This window comes from Schistocerca gregaria, chromosome 4 (assembly GCF_023897955.1).
Source record: "Schistocerca gregaria isolate iqSchGreg1 chromosome 4, iqSchGreg1.2, whole genome shotgun sequence".
Lineage (NCBI taxonomy): Eukaryota > Metazoa > Arthropoda > Insecta > Orthoptera > Acrididae > Schistocerca > Schistocerca gregaria.
Genome location: NC_064923.1, coordinates 753,265,434 through 753,281,672, shown reverse-complemented (window position 1 = coordinate 753,281,672; position 16,239 = coordinate 753,265,434). Strand labels below are relative to the sequence as shown.

The following is a 16,239-nucleotide window of genomic DNA, read 5'->3' as shown; positions in this document are numbered from 1 at the left end:
GCCCTGACATGGAGCCAGTTGGCCACACAACTCCAGGACCCAACCCGACAGCCGACACACCATACGTTCTAGGGGCTTACAAAGAACATTGGTGAGACTGATGGGCTGATAGCTATCCACATCAAGCATGTTCTTACCAGGTTTGAGCACTGGAATGACGGTGCTCTCCCACCATTGTGATGGAAAGATGCCATCGCACCAGATCCGGCTGAAGATAACGAGGAAATGTCGCTTGTAGTCAGACAAAAGATTTTGATCATCTGACTATGGATACGATCCGGCCCAGGAGCTGTGTCGGGGCAATGTGCAATGGCACCGAGGAGCTCCCACTCTGTAAATGTGGCGTTATAGGGTTCACGATGGCGTGTGGTGAACGAGAGGACTTTCCTTTCCATTCGACGTTTGAGGGTCCGAAAGGCTGGGGGGTAATTCTCCAACGCAGAGGCTCTAGCATAGTGCTCAGCAAAGTGCTCGGCAATCGTGTTAGCATCAGTACATAGCACGAGATTCATGTTAACACCAGGGACACCTGTTGGGGTCTGGTACCCAAAAAGATGTCTGATCTTTGTCCAGACTTGGGAAGGTGACGTACGGCACCCAATGGTCGACATGTACCTCTCCCAAACTCCTTTTTCCGTCGTCTTATAAGCTGATGAATGCGGGCACGGAACTGCTTTAAGGCTATTAGGTGCTCTAGGGATGGATGCCACTTATGTCGCTGTAGAGCTTGTCAATGCTCTTTAATTGTCTCAGTGACTCCGGAGACCACCAAGGGACTGTCTTTCACCGGGGGCACCCTAAAGAACAAGGGATCATGTTTTCAGCTGCAGAAACAATCGTTGCAGTGGCCTGCTCAACCATTGATGTCACCACGTGGGGAGGGGGGGGGGGGGGGGGGGGGAGCAGATTCAGGAGTGACAGCAGAGGTGAAGTCTACTCAGTCTGCCTTGTTTAAAGTCCATCTGGGTAGGCGTCCATGGGAATGACACCAGGGGAGTGACAGGAAGATGGGGAAGAGGACACTACCACACAGGTCGTCATGTGCTCTCCATTGGATAGATGGGAGAAGGCCAAGACTCCAGACCGAGAGATCAATGGCCAAATATGTGCCACGTGCCACACTGAAATGTGTGGGGGCACCTGTATTTAAGAGGCAGATGTCGAGGTGGGACAGTAAATTTTCGGCATCTTTATCTTGGCCAGTAAGCACAGTGCTACCTCACAAGGGGTTATGGGCATTAAAATCTTCCAAAAGTAGGAAAGATTTAGGGAGTTGCTCAATCAGTGCAGCCAATACATCAGGGGTACTGCACCATCTGGAGGGAGACATACACTGCAGACAGTTATTTCCTGTGTCATCCATATCCCGACAGCCACAGCTTCAAGAGGAGTTTGACAGGACACATGTTCACTACTTAGCAAATTCAGGACATAGACGCAAACTCCACCTTATGCTCTGTTATATTCGCTACAGTTCTTGTGATATCCCCCATAGCTGTGAAGGGCAGGAGTCCGCATTGCCGGGAACCAGGTTTCCCGGAGGGCAATGCAGAAAGCAGGTGTAAAACTTAACAGCTGCTGTAGCTCAGCCAGATGATGGAAAAAAACAGTTGCAATTCCACTAGAGGATGACGTGATCATGAGACTGGGAAGGCATGAAACACTCAGTGAGGCAGTCTATTTCTCAGGGTCACCTGCTGCCACCAGATGAGTACCTGTGCGATCAACATCCATTGTGTCTAAGGGCCCAACGAGATCTAGGTCTTCAGCGGATGCCAGAATCGCCAATTCATCCTCAGAAGCAGAGCTTGCAGGTAGCGGTGGTGTGGGTGCCACCACAGTGTCTCGGTTCTTGGGGGTCTTTTTCTTTTTCACTTTATCCAGCTGGGTGGGCTTCACTGATTCAGTCTCAGGGACTGAGGAGGACCATGAAGCCCTACGACCAGCTACCTGTGGCTGCTTCAGCCACTGGTGGGTGTCAGCTTTACCACTTGTAGGAATTGGGGAAGGGAGTGACCCAAGGAACCCTTCCTAGCGAGAGGAGCCGAAGAAGATGTATGTTTCTCATACTGTGAAGTGGGGACTGACTTCCCCGATGGTTGGAGGGGGGGGGGGGGGGTGTTGCTCCCCTGAAGTAGGTGCTGAAGGAGGAAGGAGCAACAGGGAGGGAAATGCCCCGCCACCATCAACGGGGGAGGTGAAGTCTGGTGGCTATGAGAACAAACTGTATGCAGAAGAACGGAAGATGGTAGAACTGTTGTAGCGGCGGCATTGGTTGATATCATATGCACAGCATGTAGCCTCTCATATTTTCTCTTAGCCTCAGTGTAGGTCAGCCAGTCCAGGGTCTTGTACTCCACAATTTTCCTTTCTTTCTGGAGAATCCTGCAGTCTGGCAAGCAAGGCGAATGGTTTTTCTCCGCAGTTGACACAGATGGGAGGTGGGGAACATGGAGTACTGGGATGTGACACTGGAAGTACAGCGGGAAGACATATGGCCGAACTTCCAGCACTTAAGGCAATGCATCGGGGGAGGGATATATGGCTTCACATTACAGCAGTAGAGCATCACCTTGACCTTCTCAGGTAATGTGTCACCCTTGAAGGCCAAGATGAAGGCATCAGTGGCAACCTGATTATCCCTCAGATCACAGTGGTCGCGCTGGACGAAAAGAACACCTCGTCAGTCTAAACTGGCATGCAGCTCATCATCAGACCGCAAAAGAAGGTCCCTGAGAAATATGATACCCTGGAACATATTTAAGCTCCTGTGGGGGTGTAATGGTAACAGAAACATTCCCCAGCTTGTAACAAGCAAGTGATGCCCGTGATTGGGCAGAGGATGCCGTTCTTATCAAGACTGACCCTGACCGCATTTTGGACAAGCCCTCCACCTCTCCAAACTTGTCCTCTAAATGCTCCAGACAAAACTGAGGCTTCACGGACATGAAAGATTTCCCATCAACTCTCGTACATACAAGGTACTGGGGTGAATAAGCTTCGCCTGGTGTTCCTCCCATGGTGTGGCCAAGGAGGTAAACGATTTGGGGTCATATTTCTTAGCATTGGAGGTAGACCCAGATTGCTTAGAGACTGCTGGTGGTGGACCACCAGCAAGAGGTGATGTACTATGCTTCATCGCATGTCATCTGCCCTGATGATGCCACCAAATCCGACCAGGGGGCCTCCCCATGGGCGCCACCCAGCCGCAGCTAGGGCCACATGGAAGAATGGCCATTCTTGAGAGTCCTGATGCCCCAGGGGGACGGGCATCTACTCCTCGGCATACGTGTGGAGTTAACAGTGCAGGCATCAGCAGAGCGATCCCTGTGTGGTCAGGGGGCTACAACCAACAGGATACATGGCGGCCCCACCACAATGGACTGGCTACCGTGCTGGATATCAGCCGCAAACGAGCTAAGAAGTCCATTATTGACAGCAACGCAGAAAGTGGTACTGCACAGAGGATGAAGGAAAGTGCACCCAGGAGGGTGACCACGCCCAACAGCTGGAGAATGAGTGGAAGTGCAGATCCACGTCGACAAAGGATGCGAGAGGTGTCAACGCATGATGCACCATGTAAGGCGCCCTTCTCCAACTGGCTCATTCTTCGGGAAAATTTTGAAAAATGGAGGTCAAACCCTACAGGGGACCATCATATACAGGCCGAAATGTGTGAGACTCCTTTAAGTCACCTCTTACAACAGGCAGGAATACCTCGGGGCTATTCTAACCCCTGGACCCGCAGAGGGAGATCAGAATTGAATTTTTAGTTTCTTTTAAATAGTTCCATACTTTACTTTCCATAATTTTCTTGCAAATATCAGTAACCTAATGTGACAAAAGGAAGTTCTGAAACTTGTTGCCAAACTCAACATTTCGTTACAACGATCACTGTTTGAACCACACTTCCACACAGATTTGTTGCATGCATAATGTTGTCACATACTGGCCCAACATGGCATGTGTACTCTAATAATATGTTATGTGGATTATGGATGTATCTGTTAAAAGTACAGCAATGTCAAATAGCTTAGAGAAACTAGATAAGGGCCAGTATAAAGCTATCAGGTTCTGTACTGGAGCATTTAAATCAACTCCAACTAATGCTTTGATGGTGAAAGTAAATAAAATGCCATTAGATCTATTCTAGAAATACATCACTGTCATTTTCTCTTGAAACGTGTCCACTTCTTAAATGATAGTTTATAACACAGATTATAGATCTCATTTCAAAGTGCTAGGCTGGCAGATGTTGGATAAAGAAGAAACTACTGCCCTTAGCAAAATTTTACTTCAATGCTTCATCTATCTACGAATATATTGCCACTACACCAAATTTAAGCTGCTTCAGCATGCCCTACACTAACATTGTAGTGAGCTGAATACCAAGACATAGCTCCCATTCAACCAAGGTACACTGAATGAAAAACTTTTAGCTGATAACTAGTAGCATGTCCATCCTAAAGATGTCTACAAAATAATCCTAAACAAAAATACAGGGCAGGAAGCACATTCGTAGATGGAAAGACTAATCAAAGAGGCATATTCAAGCTCCCTGAAATTACATCCATGCCCACTGCAGAACATACAGTGATTTAAGAGGTATTTAATATAAAAAATATGCAAAAGAAGTGCAAGAAGAAACAATCATAATTTCATCAAATTCGCACTCAGTGTTGACGCTGTTAAAGTGCTGTGATGTCAGCAGTGCCAAAATTGTGTAGGATACCACATTAGAGAAGCAGCTGAGAAGCTTTCCCATGTAAATAATTCACCATCATCGTGTGGGTGAAGACACACAGCAGCATAAAGGGGAATGAAAAAGTAGATACTCTGGCCAAGGAAACTGTACAATGGCTCAGTGAAATATGATACAGTGAAACTCAGAGATCTTCTGCAAATTTATCTTTGTTTTTGTGTGAATGAGGAAACAACAATGTGATAAATTCCAACATACACACTGCACTGACAATCAAACACTGGAAAAGGGGTGTGACACTCCCCCCGCAAGGGTGATAATATAGACTTACAAGATCAGCTGAATGACAGAAGATGATCACAATCCAGCAACAAACAGGATAACAACTCAATGGACCATTTTTCCTCCTACTAAACAACTCAGTGTTCTCCAAAGCATAATCTCTCAGAGTGATTTGCATTCAAATGACTCAGCACATCTGTTATTAAATGGTTCAAACTCCCACCACCTATTTCAGAATTGAGTGAGTCTCTTAGAACTGCCATAGTGATTTTCCCACTCTGCCAGGTAAAATAATTTTCCCTAACACACCCAGGTTTTCTAGTCATACTAATGCAGGCAAATAGTTACCCTATATGTTAACAAATGCACACAAAGGTAGAAATTGTACACAAAATATGACATATGCAGATACTTCTTTTTCTCAGAATTCCACTACAGTTGTAATGAATAATATTAAACCATTAGCATCAGTTGTCATCTACTGAAGACAGTTGATTTGTCCATTATTATTACAATGTATGCTACTTCAAACCAACAATAGGCTTTTGTTGTGGTAAAGTGAGGTTTCTGTTACAGTTATTCAGTTCAAGACTGTTAAGAAGAGTGGAGTGTTTTAGCAGAGCTTTCTGGTTATTGTTATTTTTATTTTTATTAGTGTGGCTGCATCTAAGATAAAACCACTGTCATTTTCTGTATGCTGGGACACCCAAAACTGTAGCAGTGTTTGGTACCCGTGACAGTGGAAAATACTTCACTGGGTTTTGTGTTCCAGTGCATGAAAACTTGTCGCAATATGAGGACCCTGGGCACTTCCATGGTGAAGAAATAGTAGTAGATATGGTACCTCTACCTCCAGATGAAGATGAGAAGCCAGATGATGACTTGTTAGGAAATACCTATGTAAGCAATAGTGCAGGTACCACAGAAATTTTACATGAAAGAGGCAATGAAGACATTCATTGTGTTTCTTCTAACAAAGCCCACAAGGAGTAAATTAAATGGTGTGATCAGGTTCTGAAATTTTCATTTCCTGGCTTAGGGAAGAAAGCTTCTTGCCCTTCAAATAAACTGTAGAGGTTTTCGAAGAACTCTTTTCAGAAGAAGTTGTAAACATGACTGTAGAGGAGATGTAAAAATAAAATCTATTTTTCAGTTGTACCTTGTATGAGTTGCATTCTTGAGCTTTACTGGCTATTGTAAATTGTTCAGTGAAAGAGGTTGTTGGTCTGTGGATGATTATACGCGTGGTGAAATAGTGAAAAATGCAATGAGTCATAATAGGTTTCATGAGCTGAAATATGTATTACATTTCAACAATAATAAAAATAAATGGCCAACACAAGTAATTTGTTAACATGATAATAAAAAGGACAATGAAAACAAAAGTTCAAACTCTTTCAAAATAAAATCATTAGCATATGCTCTGGTTTAAAATTATATCAAGGATGGTAAGGAAACTTTTGATGAAATGATTGTGAGATACTATGGACATCATGCTATAAAGCAGTTTATCAGACTCGAGCCAAGAGTATGTTTTACATAGTACTGACGGCTACCGTTGCAACTTCTTACTATAGTATGGGAAGGACAGCAAGGATGAAATTTGGACCTACCACTGCGTTACAAAGTAGTTTTGAAAATGTTGTCCATTGTTATATTTTTTGGCAATTAGTTTACTATTCATGACTTGCTCGTCCAACTGAAGGAAATAGAATCCTGTGCAAATGGAACCATACGAGAAAACAAATCGAGGAAGTACCTGCTATCATTAGACAATTTAATGAAAAAGAAAGGGAGGGGATATTTTAAGTTCAGATTTGACAGAGAGAAGGAAATTTTGGCCACAAAATGGAATGATAAGTAGTGTGTTGCAATAGCAACTAATCTTGACAACACGCTCCAATTCATCCCTGAGAGAAAAGTTCAGTATTGCACAATCACATGCATTGAACACATAAAGAGAATTTCATGGGAGGCAACGATCTTCGTGACTGGCTAATAGAGAAACATACAATTGTAGTGTGTGGTAAACAGCGGTATTGGTGCCTTTTTATGCGGATGGTAGACATGACGTAAATGGGTACCTGTCTTTCAACAAGTGCAATGAAGGAACTTCTGTTTCATTCAAAGAATCCAGAAGAGAGATTGCTAGAACTTACCAAAAGAAAGGTCTTGAAATGAGGTCAACTAAGGGAAGAACAACAAAACTCATCTCATCTCCCAGGACAAACGTACCAGACACACGATATGACTAAAAACAGCATCTCATTCAAAAACATGAAAACAAAGATGATGTCAATTTGATAACTGTAAAGCAAAGCCTACAACATAATGTGGGAAGTGTAATATTGTACTCTGTATGGAATGCTCTTCCTAAAATCAATTTAGTCCTTAACTAAACTTTGGTTTGGAAAGTTTTTGGGTTAAAACTTTTGTAAATGTGGTTCACTGTAAAATAAATAATGGCTCTGAAATGTTATTGTGAATTTAATATTACCAGTTTCCTTATCCCTTTTCATTTTTCTGGTAAGCAGTGTAAGGATAAAACAATTGCCAACTATTCAGTGTCCTCTAATGAGGATGGCTCAAAATTTTACATTTAGGCCCTAAGTAAACAAAATTTCCCCATATTTCTTAAATTATGGTTGCCAGGATACAGTTTTCCAAAAATTAAGAATATAATTTAATTAAAAAGAAACTGGGCACTCATAGGTTAACAGAGAAGTAGCATCCACACACACTGCTGATACGTGCATTGCACTAATAATCTGATCTCATACAAGAGAGAGAGAGAGAGAGAGAGAGAGAGAGAGAGAGAGAGAGAGGAAATAAGGTAAACAATGCAGCTGAAAGAATGTTAGAAGCACATAAAACTCTAACATGATGAATACGGCCAAGTTTTTAATCTCATAACTTACCATTGGCACTTGTTCAGATGGATGCTCCAAACAAAATTCGAAGTGCTGTTGCTGTGTAAGTATATCAGTAGGTTGCGGTAATATCTGAGAAGCTTGAGCAGCTGCCTGAACATAGATGTTCGTGCTTGGTGTATACATTGTTTGTTGATGCTGACGCTCACTCATATAATGTCTTCGCAGCTGTCGTCTTTGCCTTTCCTGCTCATGCTGCTGCTGCTGCTGCTGCTGCTGCTGCTGCTGCTGCTGTTGTTGTTGTTGTTGTTGCATGTCCACCTGTTGCTGTTGTTGCTGCTGCTGCTGTGGTTGCAGTTGTTGTTGCTGCTGCTGCTGTTGAGGTTGTTGTTGTTGTTGGTATTGCTGTTGCTGTTGTTGCTGCTGCTGCTGTTCTTGTTCTTGTTCTTGTTCCTGCTGCTGTTCCTGTTGCTGCTGTATATTTTGAGACTGCTGTGCTGTCGAACCATTCTCATAAAGTGTATGCATTCCAAGAACTTCAATACCGCTATCATCATCAGTGTCATCAGCATCACTACCAGATGAGAGCCAATCAAGCTGGAGATCAGGAGCACTTGGACCGTCATCTGGCTGGCTGTATCCTTGAGAATTTTGTCGACTAGATACTGAAGGCCCTGGGAAAAAAAAGAAAAAAAAAGGGTATGTGAAATGAAGGCATTACCTACACATTTCAATGAAATATCAATATTAAAATCCTGTAATTGTTTTCAGATAATGGAAGTAATTACAATGGTATCAAAATCAAATTGTTTACTCCATTCTCAGTAACTGTGAATAACAAAAACATACTTGAGGAAAAATATTTTTAATTTCTTCCTTCTCTTTTTCAAATCATAATGATTAGCAGAATTATTTGATAGTTAAATTGCAGTGTTCCATTGGTACTGGTGTGAGTAGAGTAAGAACAATGTTGTGATCTAAGGAGATTCAGACACTCATCGCAGAGCTAGGGCAACATTTGTTTGGATCTGTCTTGCAAAATCACTGTTAATAATGGAGAGACATTTGTAGAGAAACTGCATTTGAGTAAGACTTCTACACATGAGCCTCGATTACCTCCAAAAATAATTTCTAGTAACTATTTTGAATAATAATTCTAAAAGCAAATTCATCAAGATTTGAAATTTATATTTATCTCCATTGAGAACTGATATGTTTTAGCAAGAAAAAGACACCTGCAAAAAAAATGCATCTGAGGCAGAGATAATTGTTTAGTTTTTCAACTTATAGTAAATGCGTATTCAACTCTGCTATGAATGTTACTGTAGGTATATGTTCCCCTCTGCACCTGTATTCTATTCTTGTAGTCCTAAACTTTTAACACCCAACCCCCCATCTTTCCTTCAACCAACAAGTGCAACAATAGTTGTGAGAAATTTTCTCTCTTTATACTCCCATTTTTATTACTTAGACTTGGTATTCTTGTACATTGCGGGTTATTCATACCTTTTCCCCCCCCACTCTAGTCTGCATTTTTAATGTCTTATTTCATCTTTGTATTTTTTATTTATTCCTATGTCCTTTGCAAACTTCTCAGTCACGATTATATTTGCATACAAGGTTCATCTGTTTCTTTCACGTTAACTAACCAGTCATTTCAATATGGGGCAGCTTAACGCCTTCTTATTCACTTTCAATGTACTCTTGTTATCTATCTGTTTTCACTTTAGTACATGGCAAATATTTTGGATTTGCATTTATTTACTGAACATCTCTGAAATTTACACCTCTAAAATACAATTAATCTTCATGCACAGAACATCAAATTTTGTTGCAACAATCACATCAAAATTTAACTTCCATAACCAAGGGCAGCACAGCAAATCTAACAGATAGCACAGGCACAGTTCGTGTTTTCCAATCTGAGGAAGGCTGATGCATTTAATGACTGGAACAAATCTTGACCGTGGGCTATGCTACAGACCAAAAATCAGTCTGTCACCTCAAACAAGATTCATTTGGGAGGAGGGGGGGGGGGGGGGGGCAGGTGGTGATTAGAGATGGGAAACAAGCACAGATTACAAAACTTAGATGACGAAAGAATGGGGACGGAAACTGCCTATGCCCTTTTGAAAAGAACCATCTCGACATTTGCCTGGAGCAATTAAGGGAAATCAAGGAAAACCTAAATCCAGATCTCTGGATGAGGATTCGAATCATCTTCCTCCCAACACAAGTCCACTGTGCTAACTACAGTGTCACCTTCCTACGTTTTGGGGAGGGAGGCTAGAATCACACTCTAGCTAAAAGTTTACAAACAGTTTCTCCTTACCATTTCATAATCACTATTAAATAACACCAAAAGCTAACGCCAAGATAAGATCTAATGTACCAAATTTATCCATCAATGTCACATTCCCTGACACTTTATCGCAACAAATCATATCAAACATACATTTTGGAGAGATCTTTGATGTACTGTATGTAGATTCGCTGGATGCCTAATGTTTTCTGGTTTTCAATTCTAAATATGAGGTGTTTAATGGTTTAAGTGTGTTGAATCTTTGGCATTTTCAGTTCATCAGACAAAACACAAAACAGTTATGTTTCTGTGACGTCATGGATCTTATGCTTCGATTGGCTGCCAGAAGCAAACCAAGCACCCATTATGTTGACTTAAGTGTTTATGAAGCTAGTATGCCTTATGGAGACAGATGATTTAAGTGACACACTGCATTAAAGAACTCTCCAAAATGTGGCATATTTAGCATGGTTTGTCACATTTAAGCATCGGAAAATGTGATGTTGGTGGACAACCATGTAACCACCCATTTTTAAGCACATCATTTAGTAGTAAAATAGGTAATTACAACAAAGCAATTGCTTTTATCACCTATTAACGCACTTTTTGTTATTGTAACTGATTTGTTTTTTCTGCACTGGAAAATGGTTTATAAGCATTTCATTAAAATTTCAGTGATGCAATGGCTCTTATTCATGCTCATGTTCCAAATTTTTGCCTAATCAACTGTACACTGGATTCATATTACGCCGTTTTCAAATTCACGCTGCAAGTGATTCGCAAGAAAACAAAATTCACTACAACTCGGGCACACTACAGGTACAAAAACAAATGTGCTAATAATAGTAGTGGGATATTTTTCGTGTACTTATTTCCTCTATTCATTCGTGAAACTGTCAGAAGGTGGTGATACTTACGTTATTGTATTGTAGCGCACTCTATTAAGAAATTTACAAACTTATTTCTACAGCAAACAGAACTGCCAATGCCACAAACATAAAAGTATCTAACAGATATCAAAACATTAATACTAAACATTGATCAATGATGCAACAAGGTGTACCAATTATATACAGCGGCAGGAATTCGATAGGAAGGTTTAAGCCACTCTGTTCGTTCCCTTTTGATGTTAGTAACAGAACGTGTAAATCATATGTAAGTTGGTAGGAAATTTTTAGGCTGAACGATTAGAGCCTTCGAGAGGTCCACAAAAGCTGTACTCCATCGAAGCCACTCTCCCAAACCTCTACTACAAGGAGCTAATCGGCATTTCAAGTTGCAGCCTTACAATTAGCTGCTACTTTTACAAAAACAAACTGATACCAAGAGTTCCAAAAAAATCAACTGTCATCTTTTTGTTGGAAATATTCAAAATGCACTCTGACACTCGAAATTCTGCAATGTATTACAGCTGTTAAGAAATTCATTTTGCTATACACAATGCCAGAAAAGAAATTAGTACACCTAGAAAGACGAAGTCGATTCTGATCCAATGACGGCATATGCCAGTTAGGAGATAGTAGATGTAGTGGTAACGGTTTCAGTGTCCTCGACCAACAGACAGTATAGTGGTACAGCTACCAGAGTACCATCTGTGTCTCCTCATTAATAGGGAATGCTCACATTCAGATGGCTCAGTGTGGTGCAAATGTGTGAAGCAAGCAGGCAACCACGCCACAGGGAAACACTCGGCTTCCGACAGGCAACTGAGCAAGTTTGAAAGGGATCAAAACGGTGGCTTTATTTTATAAGTGGCAGGACAGTCCCTCTGGAAAATTGTTACGCAGGTTCGATGTGCTGCATCAGTTGTGCAACGACGCTGCTATCAGAGGTCACACGAACATTCTCACAACTGTAGACAAGGTTTTGGACGCCCGCCACGATCATCGTATTGTAAGAACAGTAGTGGAAGTCTGTACAGCTACCACTGCACAGATAAAAGGTCTTGTGAGCCTAGATGTGTCAACATGAACTGCTGTGAATTGCTTGTTAGCAGTGGGACTATACGCACGCACACCTTACCTCGTCTTCCAGTCACACCACAGCATCGACATGCACGCCTCCACTGGTGCCATCAGGGAATCACTTGTAAGACAGAATGGTACGGCCACGGTCTTCAGCAATGGAAGCAGATTCTACCTGCATGCAAGCAATGGTCGTTTGCACGTACGACATAGCGCTCTCTCGTAGAGTGCATCCGTCCTAGACACATAGACAGCACCCCAGCCTTCTGGTGAGCAGAATGGTAAGCTACAGCTCTCGTTCACTTATAGTGTTTGTGGAGGGGACACTAACCAGCTCTTGGTACATGCAGAATGTTGTTAGATCCATTTTTTGCCATTCTTTCAACAGGAAGGTGATGTGTTGTTCCAGCAGGATAATGCTTCCCTACACACTGCCCACGAAACGTAACTTGCTCTATAAGATGTGCAGTATCTTTACCACCAGCACCATTTCTGGACTTGTCTCCGATCAAGCACACGTGTCATATGACAGGATGAGAAGTGACTCACGCGACTCGTCAACAGTCAACTCTTTCCGAGCTACGTGAACAGGTCAAGCAGGTGTGGAATAATGTATCCCAGGACAGTATCCACCATCTCTATGATCAACTGGATGCTAGACTCAATGCCTGCATTGCTGCCTGTGGAGACTACACCGTGTACTAATATGGGTGTTTTGGCACGGGTCAAAATGTGGTACCTCAGAACTGCTTGTGCTATCAATCTGTAAATGTAATCATTCCCTGTACTCCACATGCACTGTTGGAACAATACATCTTGAGTGAATCGGAAACCTCTAAAAGGGTGTACTTTTTTTTTCCCCGGCAGAGTGTTTTCCGGCAGCTGTGTGTCAGCAGAGCCTTTAACTATGGGCGGGCCCCTAGGTGAGGGTATACAGGGTGATTCACGAAGATATGCAAATATTTTAATATGTTATTCTACAAGCAAAACTAAAGAAAAAAGTTCATATAAGTTGTGGAGTTATGACTACTAAAAGATTTTGCCTGAAATTTAGCAACTTCACTAGCATGAAGCTATTGCAAAACTGAATGAGGTTAAAGTAAAACACGACTTCCACTTATTTTCTTGTTATTGGTCTGGTGAATATAATCAACAAGGCCCAGGCGCAGACATGTATCTGCAGTAGTTTTCCAGAACATCCAGAGAAGCAAAGATTATTATACAAGTAAATCTGTTTACTTTCCATTAAGAATGTAGAAATGTTTATGTCATTGTTGGCAACCGTTAGTGAGTTAGCTTTCTATATTGCTCAGCGAAAGAACACAATAACAACAGCGACTTAAAGTTAAACAACATAGTAACTGTTGTACGTAGTTAGTAGATTATTTATGAAACAGGGATGTCTTCCACATTTACAATGGAGGAATACACTGATATAGTATTTATTTATGGCAAATGTGATGGTAATTCTATGGCTGCAGCTAACGAATATCAAGTACATTATCCGACTGAGAGGATTCCAAATGCACAAACCATTAGTGGAGTATTTCAAATGTTACAGGAGACAGATTCTCCACCTAGCATTCAAAATCAGTACGAGCTCTCGATACGTGAAGACGATGAGGGGAATGTTATGGATGCTGTGAAACGTAGCCCAGGTACCAGTACACGACATATCTCTCAATGATTAGGCATTTCACAATCTGAGGTATGGCATACACTGAAGAACAATAACCTGTATCCTTACCATAAAGAAAAAGTTCATCATTTACATCCAGGAGATCCTGCCCTTCAATTGGAGTTGTGCAGCTGGTTAAACACTATTAGGCAGTTACACAAATCCATTTTATTTACTGATGAGGCACAGTTTACTCGAGATGGTATAAACAATTTACATAACAAGCACCTATGGTCTGAAGCAAATCCACATGCAACAGTGCAACACAATTTCCAGCAGTGGTTTGGCATAAATGTTTGGTGTGGTATAATCAGCATACACTTTATTGGACCATTCATTTTCCATGGATGTCTAACTGGCGAGATGTACTTACAATTCCTTCAAGAAGAAATGCCCTGCTTGCTCACAGGCATTCCACTTGCTACATGATTACGAATGTAAAAAAATGATCGTATGGCATGTTCGCCAGGAGGCCCCATTCGGGGGAGTTCGGCCGCCATATTGCAAGTACCTTTTAGTTGACGCCACTTCAGCGACTTGCGAGTCAATGATGATGAAAATGATGATGAGGGACACACAATACCCAGTTCCCTACCGGGAATTGAACCCGGCCCCCCTGCGTGGTAGGTGGTAATGCTACGGAGGCGGTCACTGCAAATGTATTTTCAACATGATGGCGCGTCTCCACATTTCACCAATGCCGTTGCTTCACATTTAAATAAACATTTTCCTCATAAATGGATTGGTCGTGGTGCTACACATCCGTGGCCACTCAGATCGCCCGATTTAGCACCAATGGATTTTTGTGTACGGGGATGGACGAAAGACATAGTTTACGAGGACAAAGTCAATACACATGAGGCATTACTTGCTCACATTATGAATGCAGTAGACGAAATTAAGAACAACCCTGTGAAACTGAACCGAACAACAAAACCTGCTCATACACATGCAGTTAAATGCAATGAACTCAGAGGAGATATTTTTGAATATTTATTATGAATGTATTGTGAAACTGTATGTACATTGTACAACTTCCTTAACACTGAGCTTTGTATTTTCTGGTTTAACATGAATTCACGTGTGCTGTGGTATTAATAAAAGTAGATGCTCACACATTCATATAGTTTTCAGTTAACATTGTTACCATCATTTTTCCAAAATCAAATTCTCTACAATTTCTGTTGAAAACTTTGTGCAACTGTCTGGAATTGAAAAAACAATTTGGGCCTAGTAGTTAATAAATTAAAATTTTTATGAAATTATGTATTTGCTTCTCTGGATCAAAAACTACTACAAATACACGTCTGGGACATGTTTTATTAGATTCACCAGATCAATAACAACGAAATAAATGGAAATTGTGCTTTACTTTAACCTCATATAGTTTTGCCATGGCTTCATATTAGCCAACTGCTAAATTTCAGACAAAATCTTTTATTAGCCGTAACTCCGTAACTTAATATTTGCGGACCTATAATAATATGAACTTTTTTCTTTAGTTTTAGTTGCAGAATAACATATTACAATATTTGCCTATTTTCGTGAATCATCCTGTACAAAGAATATATCATTTCCCATGTGTTTGCAACAATTCAGAACAAGTGCACAATAGCAAACCCTATCAAAAGATATTCTTCTAGTAACCTTCATAATGTACCTTACATGTAGCACATGTGTTTCTACAGACAGACAATCAGTATCAAAAAGTACAAGTAATGGGGCCAAAGCCCATGTCACCTATTCAAAACTACCACGTGTAGTTTGCAACATGTACCAATACCTGAAAATTTCTAATGATGCCATGTTCTTGTTGTTGTTGTTGTTGTTGTTGTTGTTGTTTTCAGTCCTCCATACTGCCCTCCAATACTAAATTGAAGATCCCTTGATGCCTCAGCATACATCCTACCAACAGATCCCTTCTTTTAGTCAAGTTGTTCCACAAACTCCTCTTCTCCCAATTCTATTCAATACCTCCTCATTAGTTATGTGATCTACCCATCTAATCTTCAGCATTCTTCTGTAGCACCACATTCTGAAAGCTTCTATTCTCTTTTTGTCTAAACTATTTATCGTCCACATTTCACTTCCATACATATACTTTCAGAAAAGAATTCCTGACACGTAAATCTATAGTCGATGTTCACAAATTTCTCTTCTTCAGAAATGCTTTCCTTGCCATTGTCAGTCTACATTTTGTATCCTCTCTACTTCAGCAACCATCAGTTGTTTTGCTTCCCAAATAGCAACTCTCATCTATTACTTTAAGTATCTCATTTGATAATCTAATTCCCTCAGCATCACCAGGATTTAATTCAACTATATTTCATTATCCTCGTTTTGCTTTTCTTGATGTTCATCTTATATCCTCCTTTCAAGGCACTGTCCATTCCATTCAACTGCTCATCCAAAACCTCAAAGTCTTTATTTCTTTTCCATCG

At 41.1% G+C, this 16,239-nt stretch overlaps 1 protein-coding gene across 15 annotated transcripts in view; it reads right to left on the bottom strand.

The window, feature by feature from the left end:
* Positions 1 to 16,239, bottom strand: part of LOC126365765 (E3 ubiquitin-protein ligase Arkadia-like) — a 323,922-nt gene that overhangs the window by 206,009 nt on the left and 101,674 nt on the right. For all 15 annotated transcript variants that reach the window (XM_050008269.1, XM_050008274.1, XM_050008281.1 and 12 more), the window contains one exon: positions 7,903 to 8,528. In XM_050008269.1, the coding sequence (XP_049864226.1) occupies positions 7,903 to 8,528 (626 nt within the window). The remainder of the gene's footprint in view (positions 1 to 7,902; positions 8,529 to 16,239) is intronic.